The 20,237-nt window shown below is 42.9% G+C and overlaps 1 protein-coding gene across 2 annotated transcripts in view; it reads right to left on the bottom strand.

Moving 5' to 3' along the window:
• NAMPT (nicotinamide phosphoribosyltransferase) overlaps positions 1–9,380 on the bottom strand; it is a 31,274-nt gene extending 21,894 nt beyond the window's left edge. For both annotated transcript variants that reach the window (XM_066318671.1, XM_066318672.1), the window contains exon 1: positions 9,230–9,380. In XM_066318671.1, coding sequence (XP_066174768.1) covers positions 9,230–9,289 — 60 coding nt within the window. In that variant the 5' untranslated portion in view covers positions 9,290–9,380. The remainder of the gene's footprint in view (positions 1–9,229) is intronic.
• Between the last annotated feature and the right edge of the window lie 10,857 nt (positions 9,381–20,237).

Here is a 20,237-nt window from a genome sequence, read left to right as displayed (position 1 = left end):
TTATATAGCATACCTGGGGACAAGCTCCTCCTGACTACCTTGCTGACAGTTTCAACCCAAAAAAACCCCACTAAAGTTTCTCAAACATTGCATTACAGGTTTACTTATCTTTATTCTGACTTAAGACTAGATCTTAACCTGAAAATACATGCTAACTAGTGTCCAGAAAATAGTCACTTCTAGAGGGATTTAAACTTACATGAAAATTTTGTGTTTGACAGAAATATCATTTGATTTAGTTGCTTTAAGTACTTGAAGGAGATAAGGAGCTAACTTTGCAAGTCACATGTGTAATATTCAATTATATTCTTCACACATTAAGATCTATTTAAACAGTGAAAATACATATCCCTGACAATTAAAATATTTACATCTGAGTAAACCTTACAGCTGTAATTTTAAAGATACTTCTTTTGACATTCCACAAAGCTGATTGCCTCATCTACAAAGCTGAGACACACTTAAATATTACTCAATATTTAAAGGCACAATCACAATCTTAAAAGTACCACATTACCAACCACTGGTTACTTGAAGGGGGCCTATAAAAAAGATCTGGACACACTTTTTAGCAGGGCCTGTAGCAAAAGGACAAGGAGTGATGGTTTAAAACTAAAGGGGGGTAGATTCAGGCTAGATATAATAATGTTTTTTATGATGAAGGTAGTGAAACACTGGAGTAGGTTGCCCAGAGAGGTGATAGATGATCCACCCCTGGAAACACTTAAGGTCAAGTTGGATGGGACTCTGAACGAACTGATGTAGCTGAAGATGTCATTGTAGAGGGGCTGGACTAGATGGCCTTTGAATGCCCCTTTCAACCCAAACTACTCCTTGATTCTATGTCATACAGGTGTGTGAGAAGCCAAGCACAAGACATACAACCACTGCTGAGTCATCTGGCCATCTGCTTTGCTTCCAAATCCTCAGATAGGGCTCCGTACATCAGGAATATCTGCCCACAAAATGTCACAGCAGCTGATTGTATTGGCTGTCATTTCTGGGCTTCCAGGACATGGGGAAAAATTACTGATCTGCCACACTAGTGTCAGGAGGTTTGGCATCTACTGAAATGCCTGATGGTAAAAAACACTGTGAAAAAAAATCAAGGTCTAGGAGTGGGAACAGTTCACAGAAGACACAAAGAATGCCACTGAAAACAAAACCAACCAGAAAATACCCAACACAATGCTAATAAGGCACTTGGATGCTAAAAACTATGGTTCAAAAAAATGCCTCTTGTTGATCTTTCCTTCTTGTCAGATGAAGACTTGCACCTTTCTGTATCCTAAAGGAGAGCAGAAAGAACAACAGAGGCAATGTACAGTATTTGACATTAAATTTTATGTGACTTAGAGATCGAGACAGTATTGATAACTCTGTGCTTTCAGCTAGGGGGTGACAGAAGCAGGACTTGTACAGATGAGCTCTCAATAAGAAGGGGTGACTATAAAGTCAATAGGAAACCCCTTCTCTTCAAGAAGAAAAAAACTCCTAATCAACAAACAGAAAAGCAAACAAAAGCCTCTGCTGGGATTAAGAGACCCTTACAAAAAAACAACTCTCCCAAGTATCTTCAAAGGCCTTTTGATGTTTAGTTCAAAGGCTGTGGTTTAGGTTTTGTCTATAAAACATATGACAAACAGCCTTGAAACTACTACCTACAAGATTACATACTATGACTGAAATAGAGCACTTTTATTCCAGTTGTGATAGCTCCTTATTAAATTTAATGCAAATAAAGGTATATTCTGAACAAAGAATACTTCCATAAGGACTACATCTATTTAAGTAAATCAAGTTTTTTAAGGAAAAAACCATGAAGCACAAATTGCATTTAGATCATCTGTCAATCTGTCAAAAAAACCACCCCAAACATTAAGAATTACATTTTAAGAAATAGGAATTAATGGCTATTTTTCATAAAATAGGGATGACTGAGGTAAACGCTGTACTTTTCTGAGCTAGATAAGATGATTTTTGACATAAAAATAGAAATATTCTTATAATCTACAAGCTTTGTTGTACAAGATAGTGCAACAAACTTACTTTAACAGGTTATTTAAGCCTATATAAATCAACCATTTGAAAACACGGGAAAAACAGACAGGACATGAAAAGTCAGGTGTGACAAAAATCTCCATTGGTGGTAACTCCTGATGCTCCCCTAGGTCAGAAAGATACTTAAAAGCCCTGCCTTCAGTGAAGAAAGCAAACCCCCAAATGTTTACCCAGCAGGATTTTGACTGTACTGTAACTCTCATGTGATAAGATGATACCACTTCAAGTAGGACAGTATTTGAACTTTCTGGAGCTATTTTGAAAAAATCCTTAGTGCAAAATGGGTAGAGAACCACCTGGTCACCAAACCCATGGTGGCACACAGCCACAACCATGAAGAATCAGAGGCAGGTAAGCCAGAAGTAGCATGGCCTGTAAACTGGGCCACTTGGCCAGGACACTGTAGGTCTGCAGCACCAGGGCCTAAAGCACAGGCTTGGTCACTGTACTGCAAGTGACATTTGGGGGATCCTCACCCCTGTACACCTTACTGAGTTAGGCAATTTTAGTGCAGTGGTGCTGCTGGTATTTACACTGGGGAGACTTCTGCAAAACACCCCAAGACTTCCATGAATTGTTGCACTACATATTATTTGCAAACATTGTGGAAAGAGGCCATGGTATGAAATACTGCTTTACCTAAACCTTCAGATTTAGCCAACAGAGCAGTTAAAAGCAAAGTTTGCCAACAACCTACGTGGAAAACATTATTAGCAACAATAAGATGAACCAGGAGTTAGGAGCTATCAGATATACCTCACTGAGATAATTAACAGCAGCTATAAGGCATTGTGACCACCTTCAGGAAAAAAACACAATACAACTGTAACTCACAGTTATATTCAACAGAGATGCTTTGGTAGCATTCAAAGCAATCACAGAAGGAATGCACAACACAACAGTGGAAATGAAAACCAAACCAAAAGCCAGTATGGTTAAATGATAAGTTTATTTAACTAAGAGAGGAAATGTCAGAATAATCAATCTTTAACTCAAGAGAAAGGGCATCCAACAACAGCAGGTAAAGTGAAAGATATTTTTAAGTGTGTTTAAAAAAAATCTAAGAGTCAAGTATAATCTTACTATTTTGATTATACAAGCTTCAGATTAACATTAAAAGAGAAGAGCCTTAGGGAGACTCCAGGCCTCTTATTAGAATGTAAAAGACTGAGACAATGTTTAAGAATCAAAGTGAGAGTATTGGGAGATACTGCTCTTATGAGATGAGAGAGACAAGCTAATGGAGGTGATGACTTGAATGATGACTTTCTACCACTTCTAATATCCTTGTATTTGAGTTCATCCACTATTGCAACAAAGTTTCTTCATGCAAGAAAAGCCAAATCCTTATTCACATAACTCATTTTTATACAGCTTTCACAGACTTTATGTTCATCTTTAACTAGCTAGTAGTTTTCTTGCCACTTAATTCATTGGTTAAAAGGTGTTTTGTGTGTATGTGGCAAGACTCTCTCTTTAACTCAGGTGTTTACATTTTTCCTTTGTGGATTCTCCTGGGACATAGTTTGTTGTGTTAACTGAGTTTTTATTCCTTTGATCCTTTCTTCTGGGAACTTACAGGCCAGCTGGTAATTCAGCAGAGCAAGGCCTGATTTTATAAGGCCTTTCTTTTATAACAGCTCTACCTGTATCTAACAATCCACCATTTCTTTATATGTGTATTGAAGAATAAGAGGATCAGAGGTGAGAAAAAAAGAAGTTAAGAGATAAGTCCATACTATGAAAAATAAGGAAAGCACATGCAAGCAACTGAATTCCTATAGAAGCTGCACATTATCAGCAGAGATGCAACACATGACCATGTCCACATTAATTTAAAACACAAGGTCAAGTGTAAGGACTAGAACTGAATGTACTCTAAATTTCTCAGAGAAAATACAAGGCTAAAAACCAGCTACATTTTGCAATAGATTACTTTACCACTAAAGATTTTAATGTTTTTTGTCGTGGTTTAACCACGACTGGCAACCAAGCCCAGAATGCTGTTCACTCACTCCTCCCAGTGGGATAGGGGAGAGATTCAGAAGGGTAAAAGTGGAAAACTCATGGGTTGGGATAGAGACAGTTTAACAGGGAAAGCAAAACTTCTCTGCACATAAGCAAAGCAGAACAGTGATGAATTCATTCATCACTTCCCATGGGCAGGCAGGTGTTCAGGCATTCCCAGAAAAGCAGGGCTCCAGCCCATATAGCAGTTACTGGGGAAGACAAATGCCACTATTCCAAATGTTCCCTCCTCTCCTCCTTTCCCTAGCCTTATAGGCTTATCATGATGTCACGTGGCATTGAGTATCTCTTGGGTCAGATGGGGTCAGCTGTCCTGGTGTCCCCTCCCAGCCCCTTGTGCACCCTCGGCCTCCTCACTGGTGTGATGGTGTGTAGGGCAGAAAAGGCCTTGACTTTGTGCAAGCACTGCCCAGCAAAATCAAAAATATCCCTGAATTATCAGCATTGTTGTCAGCACAAATCCAAAACAGCCTCGTACCAGCTACTAAGAAGAAAATTACCTCAGTCAAAACCAGCAGTTTTACATCCAAGATTATCACAAAAGCGGTGACAAAATGCCTCATGTTTACTGTTTACACTTCTGTGACTAGTCAGCTGTACTACTGCACATGCTGCTTAAAGATCCCTGCTCCTTAATGGAAAAGGAAAAGCATTTACCTTTTCAACAATGAAAGCTGCAGTGGTTCTAGAGGAGGTTGTTTCCCACTAATTTAAAAATTGTCTGAATACTGCACAGTTGCAGTGCTCCTTTCAAGCAATGATGTCTTGGGGTTTGTAACAGGACCATGTGACTACAAATCAAAACTTGGAAGATAATGAACCTAGAGAGCGTGAGGATTGCGTCTTACAAGGAGTGTCAAGCCAGAAGTTTCAGATGCTTTTCCACTGGAAGAATTACAGGAGATAAGAGAACACATTCACACTCCCACCAGATTTTAATTAAGGAAAAAAAGATATATGGGCTGCTGTAAAGAATATTTTGCAGTCATTAAGTACTAGTCAAATTCAGTAGGCTAAAAAGTACTCATGTCTCTTCCTCACAGACATCTAGCCTTCTAAATAAAGAGCCTAGAATAAACACACACTCACGTGAAGTGCTTCAGAAGTCAGTGCTCTCCTACATCCACACAGAGTAAAAGAAGTCATTTAAGCATAAGAAGTGCTTAAAATTCAACATGTAAGGCATACAGAGTTAAAACATATATTTTGTGTTTCCTTGAAGCATCCAGAAAGAAATTAATTCTGAAACAGATCTCATTTACGGTCTAGATAGCAAATCAGCTCCTCCTAAGAGGTAATTGCATGTCAGCTTATTATAGCTATCAGCTTAATTACAAAACATGCCAAGCAACAGTAATAGATCTATTGGCAAAAGCAAAATAAGCTATTATTACTCCAGCAAACAAGGTTTGCTCATGGTCCATCCAACCCAGGCCAGGTCTGTGCCAGTCACAGCTGTCTTCCCACTGAACACAGCTCTGCCAAGCTGGTCCCCTCAATACACCTTCAGACCACATATACCCGGGAATATTTCTTGCCTGTGCAGAAATAAACAAGCATTGGCTAAACAGAGCACTGGGAATCAAAGAGAAAGAAAATGCACAGGAGGTGTGTCAAGGAGGTCAGACCAAGGAGGCACTGAGGAGCAGAGACCCTTTCAGTGGGGAAGGGCAGAGAATGAACAGAACCCCACTGTCACAGAGGGGCAAGACTGCTCTAGAGTATTGCATAACCTATATATAACTGGCTACATAAATCGTGTCTGGCTATAGACACAAGACTAAGACATCACACAGCATGAACAGTGATTTTCAAGGAGCCTGCTGATACCCCCTCACATGCAGCTTTCTATCAAGGACTTTGACTTCAAATACTTCCCTTTTTCAGTAATACCAAGTCACTAGCAGAAAACTTCACTAATAGAAATGCCATTGCTACACTGCACATAAAGACAACGAGGCTCCCCAGATAACACTGCATTGATGAATCTCTTGAGAGTCTCATGATCAGAAGAATTAAAAAGACTACTGCTACTTATCAGCATGTTGCACACACACCATGCCATATGCCCACAGCCAGACTCTGAGGGGATGGCATATAATTCCCAGCATACAGGAGGAATTATACTTTTGGGGGATTTGTAAAAGCTTAAGAAGATGGAACAAAGTACGCAGCACGAAGAATCTAAGTGAAAACATTTCTCTTGTAATTGGGTTTAGAGATAAACTGTATAATTTGAAGCCCAGCCTCAAAATCCTGGAGCACTTGTACAGTTAGGTAAGCTCCAGCTATACTGGAAGCTCAGTACTGGAACCAATGCATAGTCACTTATTGGGAAGTACTCCTGTCTAGAAATATCCACTTTACCAGCAATCAACATGATACTCAGCAGTTTTTCAAAAACACTTTGAAGATTTTGAAACTGAGTATTTGATATTCTCTATCATTTAAGAGGAAATGTCCTATGATGCACATGCAGACAGGAAAACAGTGTAGAAGGAGGGGAGACTGGATTGGCTCTCAACAGACAAACCTTTTACAGACAAACCAAATTACTTTGTTTCTGAAATTGTATAGGCACTAAACCAGTAATGATTTGTCTTTTCACCCCAAATTTCCAACTGCAGTGACAGAGAACTGGGACACTGGAGCTAGAACTCAAACTAACAAGTTGTGACAGATATGACCCTGAGATACCACAACTTTTTTTTTATGAGAAACTGCCTAAGCTAGAGTTGTACCATTCAGTATGGTCTGCATGTATTTTTTTTTTCCACAGCTGTTTAGTTCTGTGCCATTTTTGTCACCAACACTGGCATCTGTCACAACTGGATCACCAGACAAACTTCCAAAACATGGAGCTGATCCATGTTTTTTCTCAGTCTAAATGTCATGTACAGATAATTCTGCATAGTAAAATAGATGCTACAGTTGTGGATACAGCAGAACCATTAAAAAAAACCCACAAAAAAACCCAAACCAAAAACCAAAAACAAAACAAAAAACCCAGAAAGAAAAAAGAAAAACTCTCCCATCGACTTTCACTTTTGTTTCAATTGCTAGTAAGAGTGTTTGGTAACTCCTGTGAAAAGCTTGACATTGCAAACTACCAGATATCTTAGCGTAGTTTTACTGAAACTGCTCTCGCTAAGTGTGTCTCATTGATTAGGAAATGACAGTATCATCCAGGGAGAAGATAAGTGATGTTTGCTCATATTACCTAACAAGATAAAAGCAGCTACTTGTTTAAGCATTGTCCAGAGACACTGGAGTTCCTAAGATTTGGAAAAAAACACATGGAAAGACAGACAATTTGAACAGCTCTAACAAAGTAACTGAGGGTGGCAACTGCTCTAAGTATAATACAAAATGCTCCTAGCTGCCACAGAAAACCTCATCCAAATTCGTTTTTGAACTAGAAAGGAAAAAAAAAACCACCTCAGGCCTTTATTTGACCTCATTAAGATTTTTACCGCTCCTGGAATGTTTTCAAGTCATCTTCACTACGAAATAGCAAACAAAACAGAAGCAAACTGGTTTTATGTCACTCCAGTGCGCCGCACTACCACCAATCCTTGAGCACACCCAGAGAATTTGGAAAAAGTAGGGTGCAAGTTAGATTTAGAGGAGATACTGTTTAAACCCAGGCCTGCAGTATTTAATGTGATTAGTCTCAGATATGGAAAAGAGTGCATCCTCCGTATTTGAATAAGTTAGATAACAAACACTTAAACCTAGCTCATATAGAGCACTGTAGCCAGATTACACCCTGAAGGGAAGCAGCTTTGCAAGCCCTCAGTTGCAGCATCAGGATGCCCTGATGGAGCTGCTGCAAGACTTATAAATATCTTCCCACCTTCCAAAATTCCTTCCCACAAACAGCATCAAGGACTGTTAACTTTCTTTGCCTCTTGAGGTAACGTATAGTAATAATAACAGCAATGAAAATAATAGTACTAGTAATAATACTATCACCCCAAGCCAGCAGCCAGAGCACATACTGAGATTTGCACTTTGATAGTTACTCAGTAACAAGACCTAGCCACAACATAGCTTTGCTTTGTCAACTCCTCTATCCAGAAGCACCCTCACCTCCCTGAAAACTCATCCCAGCCACCCAATGCTCAAAGAGCTAAAACACAAAAAAAAGCTTTACAACGGTAATCTGGACTGCTACTGTAGCTTTCTTTAGGCCACCAACAACCTCGTCGACATTGCAGCGCTGCTCCTGAAAGAAATAAGCGTGTGTTCCAGGCTCGGGGAGGCGGGCACGTGTGTGTATCCAGGCGGGGGGAGTCACAGGGCGGCTGTGCCCGGAGCTGGCGGCCCAACGCTGACATGAGCGCGGCGCTGCGCAGGGGCAGGACTTCGGCCCGGGCACACTGCCTGCGGGGCACGACAGGAGCTCCCGGGTCAGAAATCACCGGGACAGGGCGCCTGCCACGGCTATCAGCACCACCAGCTCCAAGAAACAAGGGAGAGCCGTACAGCGCGACTTTCCCCTCCGAACCGACACCTTGCCTAGCGAACGTGACACCGCAGCGGCCGGTGCACCGGCTAAGCACAGGGCTACAAAACGCGTATTTTGCGCCAGCCGGTTCCCGGAGCGCGCTACATCACCGCCAGGCACACAGCCGCAGGCAGCGAGCGGCGCGAGTGGAGAAAAGCGGGAGGGACGACGGAGCGACTGGCCCGCGGCAGCGACCTGCGCGCCCTCCCCGAGCCCGGCCGGGGCAGGACCGCGACTCCCGAGGGCCCGGCCCCGCGGCCCGCCACGGCCGCCCCCCGCGCACAGGGGCGGCGGGATGGCGGCGCCCACCCCGCCCCGCTTTCACTTTCTTTTCTGGCCCCGCCGCCGCCCCCGGCTGCGCGGCCCCGGGCACCCGCCGGGAGCGGCTCGGGGCTGCCGGGGGCGAAAGGGGCAGCCCCGGCCAGGCCTCCGCCGTCCCCCCCGCACCGCCCGGGCGAGGCCGGGCACCCTCACTGGCGCCCCGGGGGATCTCCCAGCCCCGGCCGGGCGGGCAGGGGGCCCGTGGCGGCGGGGCCGGCCTGGCTCGGAGCCCCGCGGATGGCGCGCCCCGGCGGGTCCGGTACCCGCAGAGGTGACCCCCCTCTCTCCTGCCCAACTGTCCGTGCCCACCTTGTAGGAGTCGGTGGCGAGGAGGATGTTGAACTCGGCCCCCGCCGCAGCGCACTCCATGTCGCCGAGCCCCGCGAGGCGTCGCCGCCCGCACGGACAGGACCGGGCTGCGCCGCCACCGCCGGTGCCCGGAGAGGGGGGAGCGGGCGGGAGGGGGCGGGGCGGAAACACGGGACCGCGGCCTGGGCGGGCGCGCGCGGGGGCGCTGATTGGCTGCGCCGCTCCGCCGCCGTGAGCGGTTCCGTGACGTCAGCCCGCGGAGGGCGGGGCCGGGGCGTCGAGAAGGCTCCGATTGGTTCCGCCGCGGGTCGTGCAGGGGGAGGGGCGGGCGGGGAGCCTCCCGCGCCGCACGTTCCCTTTCATTGGGTCTGGGCGGGGCCGGCCGGGTGACGTCACCGCAGGGCCGGCGGGCGCCCTCTCGCTGTGGGCGGCGGCGCGCGGGGCCGAGCGGGCCGGGACGGTGTGCGCCTGCGCGGGGCCGGTTTCGGTTCTCGGCTCCGGCGAGGGAAAGGCACCGGCACCGGCACCGGTACCGGCACCGGCACCGGCCCGGGCCCGCGGGGGGACCTCCGCCCGCACACACATCCGCACCTGCTCCCGCCCGGCCGAGCTCCAGAGCAGCCGCTGCGCCCTGCCGTCCCTCTTGCCCGGGACCGGGGCTGGTGCTGGATGGGAAAGCGCCTCCCGGCCTTCAGAGCGCCGCATCTCCATCCAGCTGCACTGCCCACGCTCGGCGCCGGCTGCCTCATGACACTTTTTGACAGAAAATACTCCCGAGCTTTCTTTAAAGTTGCTGTTGATCGGAGATTACGTATAAAGTTACACCTGCTTTCCGAAAGCTCTCTTCTACAGTCGTTATAATTTTAACTGGTATTCTAATTCTAGTAAATACTTGAGGTTTTCGAATCGTATTTATGTGAATAGAGGAGGAAGAGAAGGCTCGGGTGACTTTATCACTCTATCAACACCTGACAGGGAATTTGTCACTGTTGGGGACACGAAAGGACGAAGCAGGCAGCACCAGGTCAAGCAGGAAAGTTCTCTACTTTATTTTTTTCTGACTCCATATATACAGTTTTACAAGCAGGCCGAGATTGGCTGCACCTCTTCGACCTCGTTGGGGAACATCACCATCAATCATATTTCTCCTCCCATGGAGAATGTAAATGTAAACAATTCTAGAAATATACGTAGCTTACTTGAAGCTGCGTGAGAACAAATGTAAATAGTAAATAGTAAATAGTAAATAGTAAATAGTAAAAGCAGGCAAACTTGAGGCAACAGGAGTTGTAGCCAGGTGGGGTCGGGTTCTTCTCTCAGGGAATGGGAGAAGAGTGTGCGGCCTCAATCTGCGCCTGGGGAGGTTCAGGTTGGGCATTAGGAAGGATTTCTTCACAGAAGTGTGGTTAGACATCGGAATGGGCTGCCCACGGCTTTGTGGAGTCACAGTCCCTGGAGGAGGTTGAGGAAAGGCTGGGTGTGGTGCTCAGTGCCATGGTCTGGTTGATGCTGTGGTGTTTGGTCAGAGGTTGGGCTTGATATCTCAAAGGTCTTTTCCAACGTGATGGATTCTGTGAGTCCGTGAAGTGTTCTGAGATGAGAGAACACTCTTTTGGAGCAAGTTGCAAATACAGTTCTGTCACGGCTACGGCTTGTCTGCACTGGAAAATGGTTGTCTTGCTCTCTGCTGATCAAGCATATGGAAAAATAACTATCAGCAATGCTACTCTACTGCATTTAAAAAAAAAAGTTGCTCAGTTAGCCTTTTCTCTAAAACCATTGGTGAATTAAAACTTAGGTTGTTGTTTGATGATATACAAACCCAACAACTGTATAACTACTGTTTATTAATATGATTCAGAAACATTGAGTTTTACCAGTCAGATTTTGCTAGAAATAAGAATGTCCTGAAAAATAGCAAAGAGTAACGTTAGGAATGAGATCTAGGCATTTCTGACATAATACTGTAGAGATCCTGGTGCATTCATAATGTCCCTGTGAGCCACATTAGTTTGATTACCTTGTGAGTCCATGTTGAAATCAGCATGCTCTTGTTTTATGCCATTCCATGAGAGAAAAGCACCAGTTATATATATATATATATATATAAAATATATGAATATATATACCATTCTGTCCTTCTGGGAAACCACTGTCATTAGTTTTCTCAGGAGGGAAAAGGTTTCCCTAGAAGAGGAAAAGGTCTGTGAAGAAGCTGGAAATGTTAAGAGACTCCAGATATCAGGAGTTTCCTCTATGCTTCCCTCTGCCAGCTTGTTTGAGTGCTGTTTTTCAACAAAATCTGCAAATAGCCGTGGTAATTGCTGTTATTGCTGTTAGCCACCATGAACTTGCAACTAAATCTTGTCTTAGATTTTCCTTTTGCTTTTGTTCAGTCTCATGGCCACAAAGTTATCTTCTTACCTTAATTTCCCCATCAGAGGAAAAAAAATTGAAATTTCCATTTTCTTTCTAAGGTTTCTTTGTAGCTCTTCCCCTTTTTATCTCTGTCTTGTTTGTTGCTGCATAGACAACTCACTCTACTCTCTTCCACTGGCAAAACTTATCTAAAAGTGCGTGCTAGTTTAGAAACCTGCTCTACTTTTACCACATCCCCCTTAAATAAAAAAATTATTTTTCTGAAATTGTCTAGAGTTAACTCTTCCTTAGTTTCCTCTGAGGATTCCTTTTGTGGACTGTCCCATCAATGTGACAACACAATCGTGGGATAATTTGAAATTATATGCAAATCTCCCATGTTTTGTCACAAAACTTCCTTCTGTGGTGTCAAATCAGGATTTTGCCCCTTTACACAACCTTTATCTATGTTATCTGTCCTTATCTTTTTCATGGTGAAATTTCTATGCTGTAAGGGACAAAGCATATTTTTTTTTAAATTCTGCTTTAATACATAGCTGATTACTAAAAAGAAAAAGTTATTTTATCAGATCAGTCTTTTATCTAAGCTTTAGCAAGAAATTGGAAAAGTCAGAAAATACTTTAGGGTTTTTTTTTGGTTTTTTTTTTGTTTTTTTTTTTTAAATTACATTTCTCACGACAGAATTCTGCTGATATATCTTCAAGCCTTCAATAGAATAATTAATGATGATTTGCTCAGACAGAATTTTTGTCAGCATCTCGTTTCCCCTCCTGCTGGCTCTTTCTGGCATCTTACATTGTGCCAGAGCTTGAATAATGGTTTAATTTAGCTCATATGAACATATCTTAAGCTATATCTATAATGAAATATTGTAAAGTTAAGCCATTTCAGAGTATTAATAGAAAATGGTACTATGCTGAACAAAAGTATGTTAAATCACTATTGGCTGGTGAGGAGAACATATTGTAAGATTGGAAAAAATGAAATACACCTCCTCCAGCAGTAGATGGGGGAGTTACAATGTTGAAATAATCCTGGGAAAATCAAATACTTTATTTCTGTTGCTGTATCTGTAAAACTGACTTTGGGCTGTTTAACTGGCCTGTTGAAATCAGGATTTGTAATGTATATGGGGCTTAACTTCTCTCTCCAGAAGGAACCACGCCAAGAAATAATGTTCTTCCATTTAAAATATGAGCAATATTATATATTTAGATTATAAACAATATGTCTAAATTGTTTCTGATACTGTTTACCTACAGAGTTGGGGTTCTTCAACAAATTATCTTCCAACATTTTCCTTTGGCATGTGAGAGATTTTAGAGGTATTCGTTTAGATATTTTTAATAACAAAGCTTTAATGCTAGCATTATTAAGTTCATATTAAGCCAAGGACATATTTTGTTCCCTGGGGATTTCTGGTAATAAATGAACTACTCTGTGCAGCAGAATTATGCAGACAGCATTTTATGTGTATAAAGGTCCATACTGTGGTCTGCTGCTGTATCTGGAGGAAAACTATCCTTACACATATGTCCTCAGGCTAATGTCTTAGGAAGTATGCAAGGACAGTCAAATCAAGATAGATACTAGGCTATATCCTGGTTTAAGGCAAATTTGGGAGGAAACTTCCAAAGGGTTCCCTCTAGAAAGCAGATTCAAGTGGCCCTTCCCCAACTGCTTCAGGAAAAGATTTTCCTTGGAGAAAAGTGGAAAAAAATTGTTTCTTTAACAAGCAAAGTATTCACAAGCATAAAAAATGAATAATATCAAACCTCTCACTGTTCTGAGAGATTGCAAATTCAGAAAGTCCTTGTTTGTGGGGTGTAGCTCGGCTCACTCAGTCCCTTATCAGTCCCTCCAATCCTGGAATACAGCAGTCCCAGGCCCTGGTGGGTCCCAGGTGTGAGCTCCTGGTGTTTTTCTGGGTTCTCAGTCCAGAGCAGGCTGATCAGTTCCAAGAAAAAGAAAGGCCACAGTCTAGGGAACTTCTCTGCATCATCTAGCTAAAAAAACCCTAACTAAAAGCAAAGGAGAGCTCCCTCCTGCTGTCCGTGCTGCAGGACAACACAGTCCTTGAGAAGCAATGCAGGGGAGCAAGTGCAGTGTCTGCAACAAACTGCAAGCTTCTTCTCTCCCCCTGCACTTTCTGAACCAGTCCTTAAGGTGCAGAACTTAATATCCAGCATAAATAGAACAGATGACTGAGGATACAAGCATCATAAGTCACCCTAGGACACGCTTCATCCTTTCTTCAATCACTACTGCAAAACTTGCTGTTCATTTCATCCTTCTGTGAGAGTCCTGTCACCACTGCATAAATGATGGCTGGGACTGTACACCATGATTATGTACAGGGCACGAATTTCCTCTCTAGTGTTTCTGGTTGTTTTGGTTGTTACTTCTGAGCCTGAACAAATCCCCTGTGCTCTTTTTATCTGGGTGATAATTCCAAGGTATATTGACAGATTGAATGTCAACATTGTTCTTAATACCGTTGTTTTTCTTTTCAGATATGCTGGCAAAAGAGCAGAATTTTAAATGTGCTTCTTTGTGCTTTAGGTACTTGTGTGGTGTTTAAGTTTACAATTTTTGCAACAGGTCCATTGGTGCCTGATGGCCAGGCTGATGCAGCTGGAGTTTCTCAGGTATCTGTCACTTGCCACCTTGCTGCATACAGTTCTTTGCTGTGAAGCTGTAAGGAAAACAGAGTGGAACCTGTAGACTCTTTCTTGCCCCAGGCTAAACTCCTTTTATCCTTCCTAAAGCCTCCCATCCTGCCCCATTCTGCCACATCTCAGCTGTGTTCTCGTAGTGTTCTTCACCTTGGATACCTGGCTGGGACTCCAGAATAAATCAGTGCATAATTGGTTAAAATCACCCAAGTGGATTTTAATGTGCTCAAGAATATAATTATCATTGCTAAACCATATCCATCAATAGTCCTGTAAATAGCATCCAAATCACAAGGAATCATGGAGAAGTAGATTATTTCCATAGAAGTGAATAAATAATTCTGGCCTTCACATTTTTTGTCAGTTTTATGCTTCTGGGTGTGACTCACACCAACTCAGCTTTTCTTATACATTCTTAAGAAATACATCTGGCCACTAGTCCTATCTTTGGAAGCTAATGCCTATGTTTCTGCTGGCACTTGGGTTGGTAGCCTTCCAGACATGCTGTGAGACTTCTTGCCTTGACTTTTGAAAGAGGTGAATTTCAGATTCTAGAGATGGCTTAGTATCACACCATATAAATTGTTATTTCTTGGTATGCATTGCATAACCACTACTGAGGTGCTTGCATGTTCTTCAAAAAGTAACAGAAGTTCAGTCCCTTCATTTCTCACAGTATTGTAAAGAATCACAGAATCACAGAATGTTTAGGTTGGAAGAGACTTTCAAGATCATGGAGTCCAATCCAGCCCCAACACCTCAACTACATCATGGCACTGAATGCCATCCATATCTAGTGTCCTTTTAAACACACCCAGGGACGGTGACTCCACCACCTCCCCGGGCAGACTATCCCAGTATTTAATCACTCTTTCTGTGAAAAACTTTTTCTTAATATCAAACTTATATTTCCCTTGGTGCAGCTTAAGACTGTGTCCTATCAGTCTGTCAATTGCTGCCTGGAGAAAGAGACCAATCCCCACCTGACTACATCCACCTCTCAAGAAGTTGTAGAGAGTGATAAGGTGACCTCGGAGTCTCCTTTTCTCCAGGCTAAACACCCTCAGCTCCCTCAGCCGTTCCTCACATGGTTTGTGTTCCAAGCCCCTCACCAGCTTTGTTGCCTCCTATGGATGTGCTCAAGCATCTCAATATCCTCCCTAAACTGAGGGTCCAGAACTGGACACAGCACTCGAGGTGTGGCCTCACCAGTGCCCAGCACAGGGGAAGAATTACCTGAAGCTGAGATAGCTTGAAATTGCTGTCACACAGATGGGTGAAATGACACAGGACACGCTGAACATTACTGTTAACAAATACGCCTTACTGGTTCTGAGTTGGCACTGTGAATCCGCACAGTTTTGGCTGTGTCCTGAGGTACCTCTACCAAGAGCCACTAAGGTGGACCTGCTGTCTCATTTTTCCATGCTGGAGTCTCCTCATGAGCTGCGTGACAAGTAAATGTAGTACATGAGTATTGAGTGCGTCTATCTAGCATCAGCCTGGATCAAGAAACACCCTCCTGCACAGGAGCTTGCTGAATCTAATGTGACTTTATAAAGTTTATAAAGTGCAGGTCTTTATAAGTGCAAGTCTTGCATTTCTTGGTTTTCTTGTTTTGTACTGTGGTTAGGATATACAGTGTATGGAGCCAGCTTGAGTTAGTAAAGCTGGTTTCTTGTGTCCCAGGTCATATAAAAATGGCAAAACTTCTTCCTGAACTGACACCAAACACTGTGTAATGTTCTTTGTGCAGCACTGTACCTGAGCCAATAAACTTTGTAATAGTAGCCTCTGAACTAAACTGAGTGTGTCCCTGGCACAATCCATGTGCAACTAAAATAAGCCTCTGCAGCTGGTCAAATGATGGCTGTGTGGGATGCAGTGCAGGAACAGAGCTGACAGGAATATTAGAGTGGATCACCTTTGTCCACACACCAAGATTCCCAAACATCCAAACAGCTGAGTTTCTTTTCCTTTTGAATCAAGTCAACACAAAGGATTTTCTCTACCTCCCAAACCAACTATCCTCCACCACATTACAGTGATGATTATCAGCTTAGCCAAATAGAGTTCATCATAATGAATGTCTCTGACTTTTATAGCAAAAAGAATGAAATATTTCCAATACATTTATTTCAGAATTCGGATATACTTCTAAATTGTTTCTTTAGCAGTGTTTGGCCAAAAACAGAATTTGTGATGTTCTGTCATAGTGTGAAGATTTTATTGCTGTTTATCTAGAGTTACGTTTATAATTTAATCAGTGTTAACTGCTCTAGAATACATTATGAGTCCTCTGGAGCTGAGACCATTTCTAGCTATGTGTTTGTTTATCCCCTGATGTGTGGGCTGATTCCAAGCAGAGCCCCTGCACTAACACAGTTACAGCAGTGTCTGCAGGGCATAATTGAGCTTCGCGTGTTGGAGGGATCAGAGACCTGGAGCTAAATGATTGACTTTTGTTTTGTATTTCACAACACACAGTGTGTGTTCAGACAGATACACAGTTGTGTGTCCAGGTGAAAATACAAGGCTGACAACAGTTTTGCAGCGTATGTAAAGTTCAGCCAAGCTGCCACAGTTATGTCTGAGGATCAAATGCCACCTGTCCAGTTTAGAAATACAGAAGATGACTTTCTAATGATTCAGGTCTCCATTTTCATTCTAGGAAGCTGAAGGTTCTATTTCCTAATTTGATTTGTGCCTTCTGGGAAGGAAAGAAAGAACAAAAAAAACCCCACCCAACAAAAAACACAAAACCCAGAACTCCCTCGAAACACCAGTTATCCAGAGTTTGTTTTTTGGTTTGTTGTTGGGTTTTTTTTTGGTTGGTTGGTTTGTTTTGGTGGGTTTTTTTTTTGGGGGGGGGGGGGAGATTTTTGGGGTTTTTTTTGTGGTTTTGTTTTTCTTTTGGGTGGGTGGTGGTTGTTGTTGTTGTTGTTGTTGTTGTTGTTGTTGTTTTCTTTTTTTTTTCTAATGAGTAGACAGCCTGGAAAATTATACATATTTATTGATTGCCCAGTTTCTGTAATGTTCATGTTGGCTTTGCAGGAGAACACCTGAAGCAAAACAAGATAAATCCAGACGTTTTGTAAAAGCAGTAGAGAGACAGGCAGTGGGCATTTGCTCAAACCCATCAGATAGAAGAGATACCAGTTTCACAGTTTACAACATCGCCACTGTCCTCACATGAACTTCAGCCTTGAACTGTTTTTTCCCTTGGGCTTGTGTTAACATGCTCAAGACTTTCTAGTTCAGCCTGATCCTGTAAAATGTAGTGGTATTCCAACGAGCTGCTACTGACTTTAGTACACTCAGGATCTTGTGCACTGTGTCTTTAAACAGAAAGAAAATAAAAGAAACTGAATAATTTATTTATGCTCACTGAAGAATTGTATGGAGGGCAAGCTCTACTATACAGACAGTGTTCTGGCCAAAAAAATATCACAAGGTTATAAAATTTGTTGCACTGTAAGTTTAAAGATATGTGATTTTTTTCCCCCTTGGCACCCTTTCTGAAAGGGAACTGTGAGGTTTATCAGGGAAATACCTCGCTCCTGTCATTCCTGAGGAGAGTGAATATAAATGATAGGGATTGGACAGAGCCTCTAGCACTGTCCCATTCTCATAACAGGGCATAACAGATTACAGTTTGAACTAAGAGACAAATCAAGGCCATTCTGTCAACAAGGGTGTCTGTAACTGGCTGGGGCTGTGATGCTGCATTACGATGCGGCGCTCTTCTGCTAAGTCATCCCAGCTGCAGGTGAGAATCCCAGCACCACAGATGCAGGATCATTTCTGCTCCTTCAGAGCTGGTGCATGCAAATTGCAGCTGGACTGTGCCATTCCTTGCTCCTTCTGTGCAGAGGTTGAAATACAATTGTCTAGGAGAACACCTGTAAAAACAGGGAGCTCCTCATGGAAATTTATAGGTTTGTATTTTTGCTTCTTAAGGTAAAATGAAGGGAAAAGGTTTGTCTTTAGAATATTAGCCTAAGCTGATAACAGCCAATAACTGCCTTGGGTGCTTAAATTTAGGATGTTAATCTGTTGAATTGAACAAGATTAAAATTGACAAGTTGGTGAGTAATTGCAAAAATGACGAAGTGTGTCTAAGTAAACTCATTTGCAGAGATGGAGGTCTTTCTCTTTGATGTCTCAAAGGTGGATGACCTCTGAAAAAAGGTTGCTGGTTTTTTTTTGAAGTGGTCTTACACAATATTGCACTGCGCAGGTCACTGTGGTTCCCAAGATCTCTGTGGGCTGATTTACACGAAATGCAGAGTCACTGGAGCAGTGCACACGCTCTGAGAGCACTGCTCTGCAATCCTTACAGGGTAGAGGGATGTAGGTTTCTTCTTGCAGCCCCCAATCCACCCTGGATGCTCCCCACAGGGCTGGGCTGTAGGGTGGGAGCCCCTGCACCACCCTTTGCTCTGGGGCTGCTGTATAAACACGTGGGCAAATTTTCTGCTCCCGCTGGCCACACGGGAAAAGATTTCAGCTGCATTTTGTGAAGAGCTTAATCCCATTAGTGTGCAAGGAGCATGGCCTAGAAATGTGCTCTGGATGTAAGCAAAGGAAATGGGCTAAGGAGTGGCAGGCACTGGAGCAGTTGGGGTCGTGGGCACACACAGAAGCAAACGGAGGCATCAAGGGGGTCCTTGAGCTAAACAAATAGGTTTCCTACTATGCTATAGGGTTTTCTGTGAATGGTACATTGGGATTTAGGTCTCCTTCTTTCTATTAAATTCTACTTTACTCTCATTTGTTCCTGATTTTTATTTAGTGCTTTGTAATTAAACGTGAAATGGAAACTGCGGATTGGAGCCTGCTGTGACAGGATGAGACAGGATGAACTTTATGCTTCAATTTCAATACAGACCAGACTGATGCATAAATTTTAAAAATCCCACATAGTCTTAAATTGAGACTGAGTAGTAGAGGAAAGAGCTGCCTGTGCCTATTAGGAGAGAGAGGGTAGGCACTGTATGTGACAGCTTGTGCTACATCAGGGATCAACGTGGGGTCCCAGTTTGAGCTGTTTGATTTGGATTGCACCGACCTAACAGATACCTGTATGGTCTGGCTTTGCCCTTTCACCGTGGTGATATTTGGAGAGTTTGCTGATATGATGAGTTATGATGAACTGAATTACAGCATGAGCCCCTGCACGCAGCATTTCCTCTTTTCCCCTGCTGATTTGCTAAGCTCTCTGAATTCAGTTCCTGCCTGTAGTCTCATTTCTTCCTCAGTGCTCTGAAGAAATGAACCAAGTAATTGGAACACACCCCTGAAATTCACAGTTGTTATAGCATGTCCTTTCTCTAGATTATTAGCAAGGATTATTTATAGCAATATCCTTTATATGGATATTAGCAAGGTATCTTTTGTATTTTCTCTCTCTGTAAATTTGATCCTGAGATCTCAAAGACAGTGGAAACAGAAGTGAGATTTTAGATGACCAAGTTTTAGAGATATGATTTTTGTATCAAAACAGTACTGAAATTGGGATGAAACAATAGTCATATCTCAGTATTACTTCTTAAACTGGAATAAGAGATAGTCTTCAAGGGGAAAAAAAGATGACATTTCTTATCAGGTAGCAATTAATAGTCATTCCACAAATATTCGGGAAATTTGTGGGCCAGTGAACTCACTGACATGAAAGTTGTGTGAAATCCTTGTGTGTCAGATAAAACATGACCTTTTCCACAGCCCTTGTTAATTTACTGTATTGAACCAGTACTTTCCTTAAGTTTTCATTTTCCGTTTATTTGTCTTTCTGTTTAATGCATCTATTCTACTGCTGCTGGCAGGAGTTTCTTCTTGCTGGGGAATCAGAAGATATCTGATTTACTTTTTCTCTACAGATACCTCCCCAGTGTTTTATAGTAATGTTTTCTCTCCTTATAAACTGATTGTAGTAGTGAAAATTAATGCATAT

This window comes from Sylvia atricapilla, chromosome 5 (genome assembly GCF_009819655.1).
Source record: "Sylvia atricapilla isolate bSylAtr1 chromosome 5, bSylAtr1.pri, whole genome shotgun sequence".
Classification (NCBI taxonomy): domain Eukaryota; kingdom Metazoa; phylum Chordata; class Aves; order Passeriformes; family Sylviidae; genus Sylvia; species Sylvia atricapilla.
Note: the sequence above shows the minus strand (reverse complement) of the source record. Positions and strands in the feature narration are given on the sequence as shown.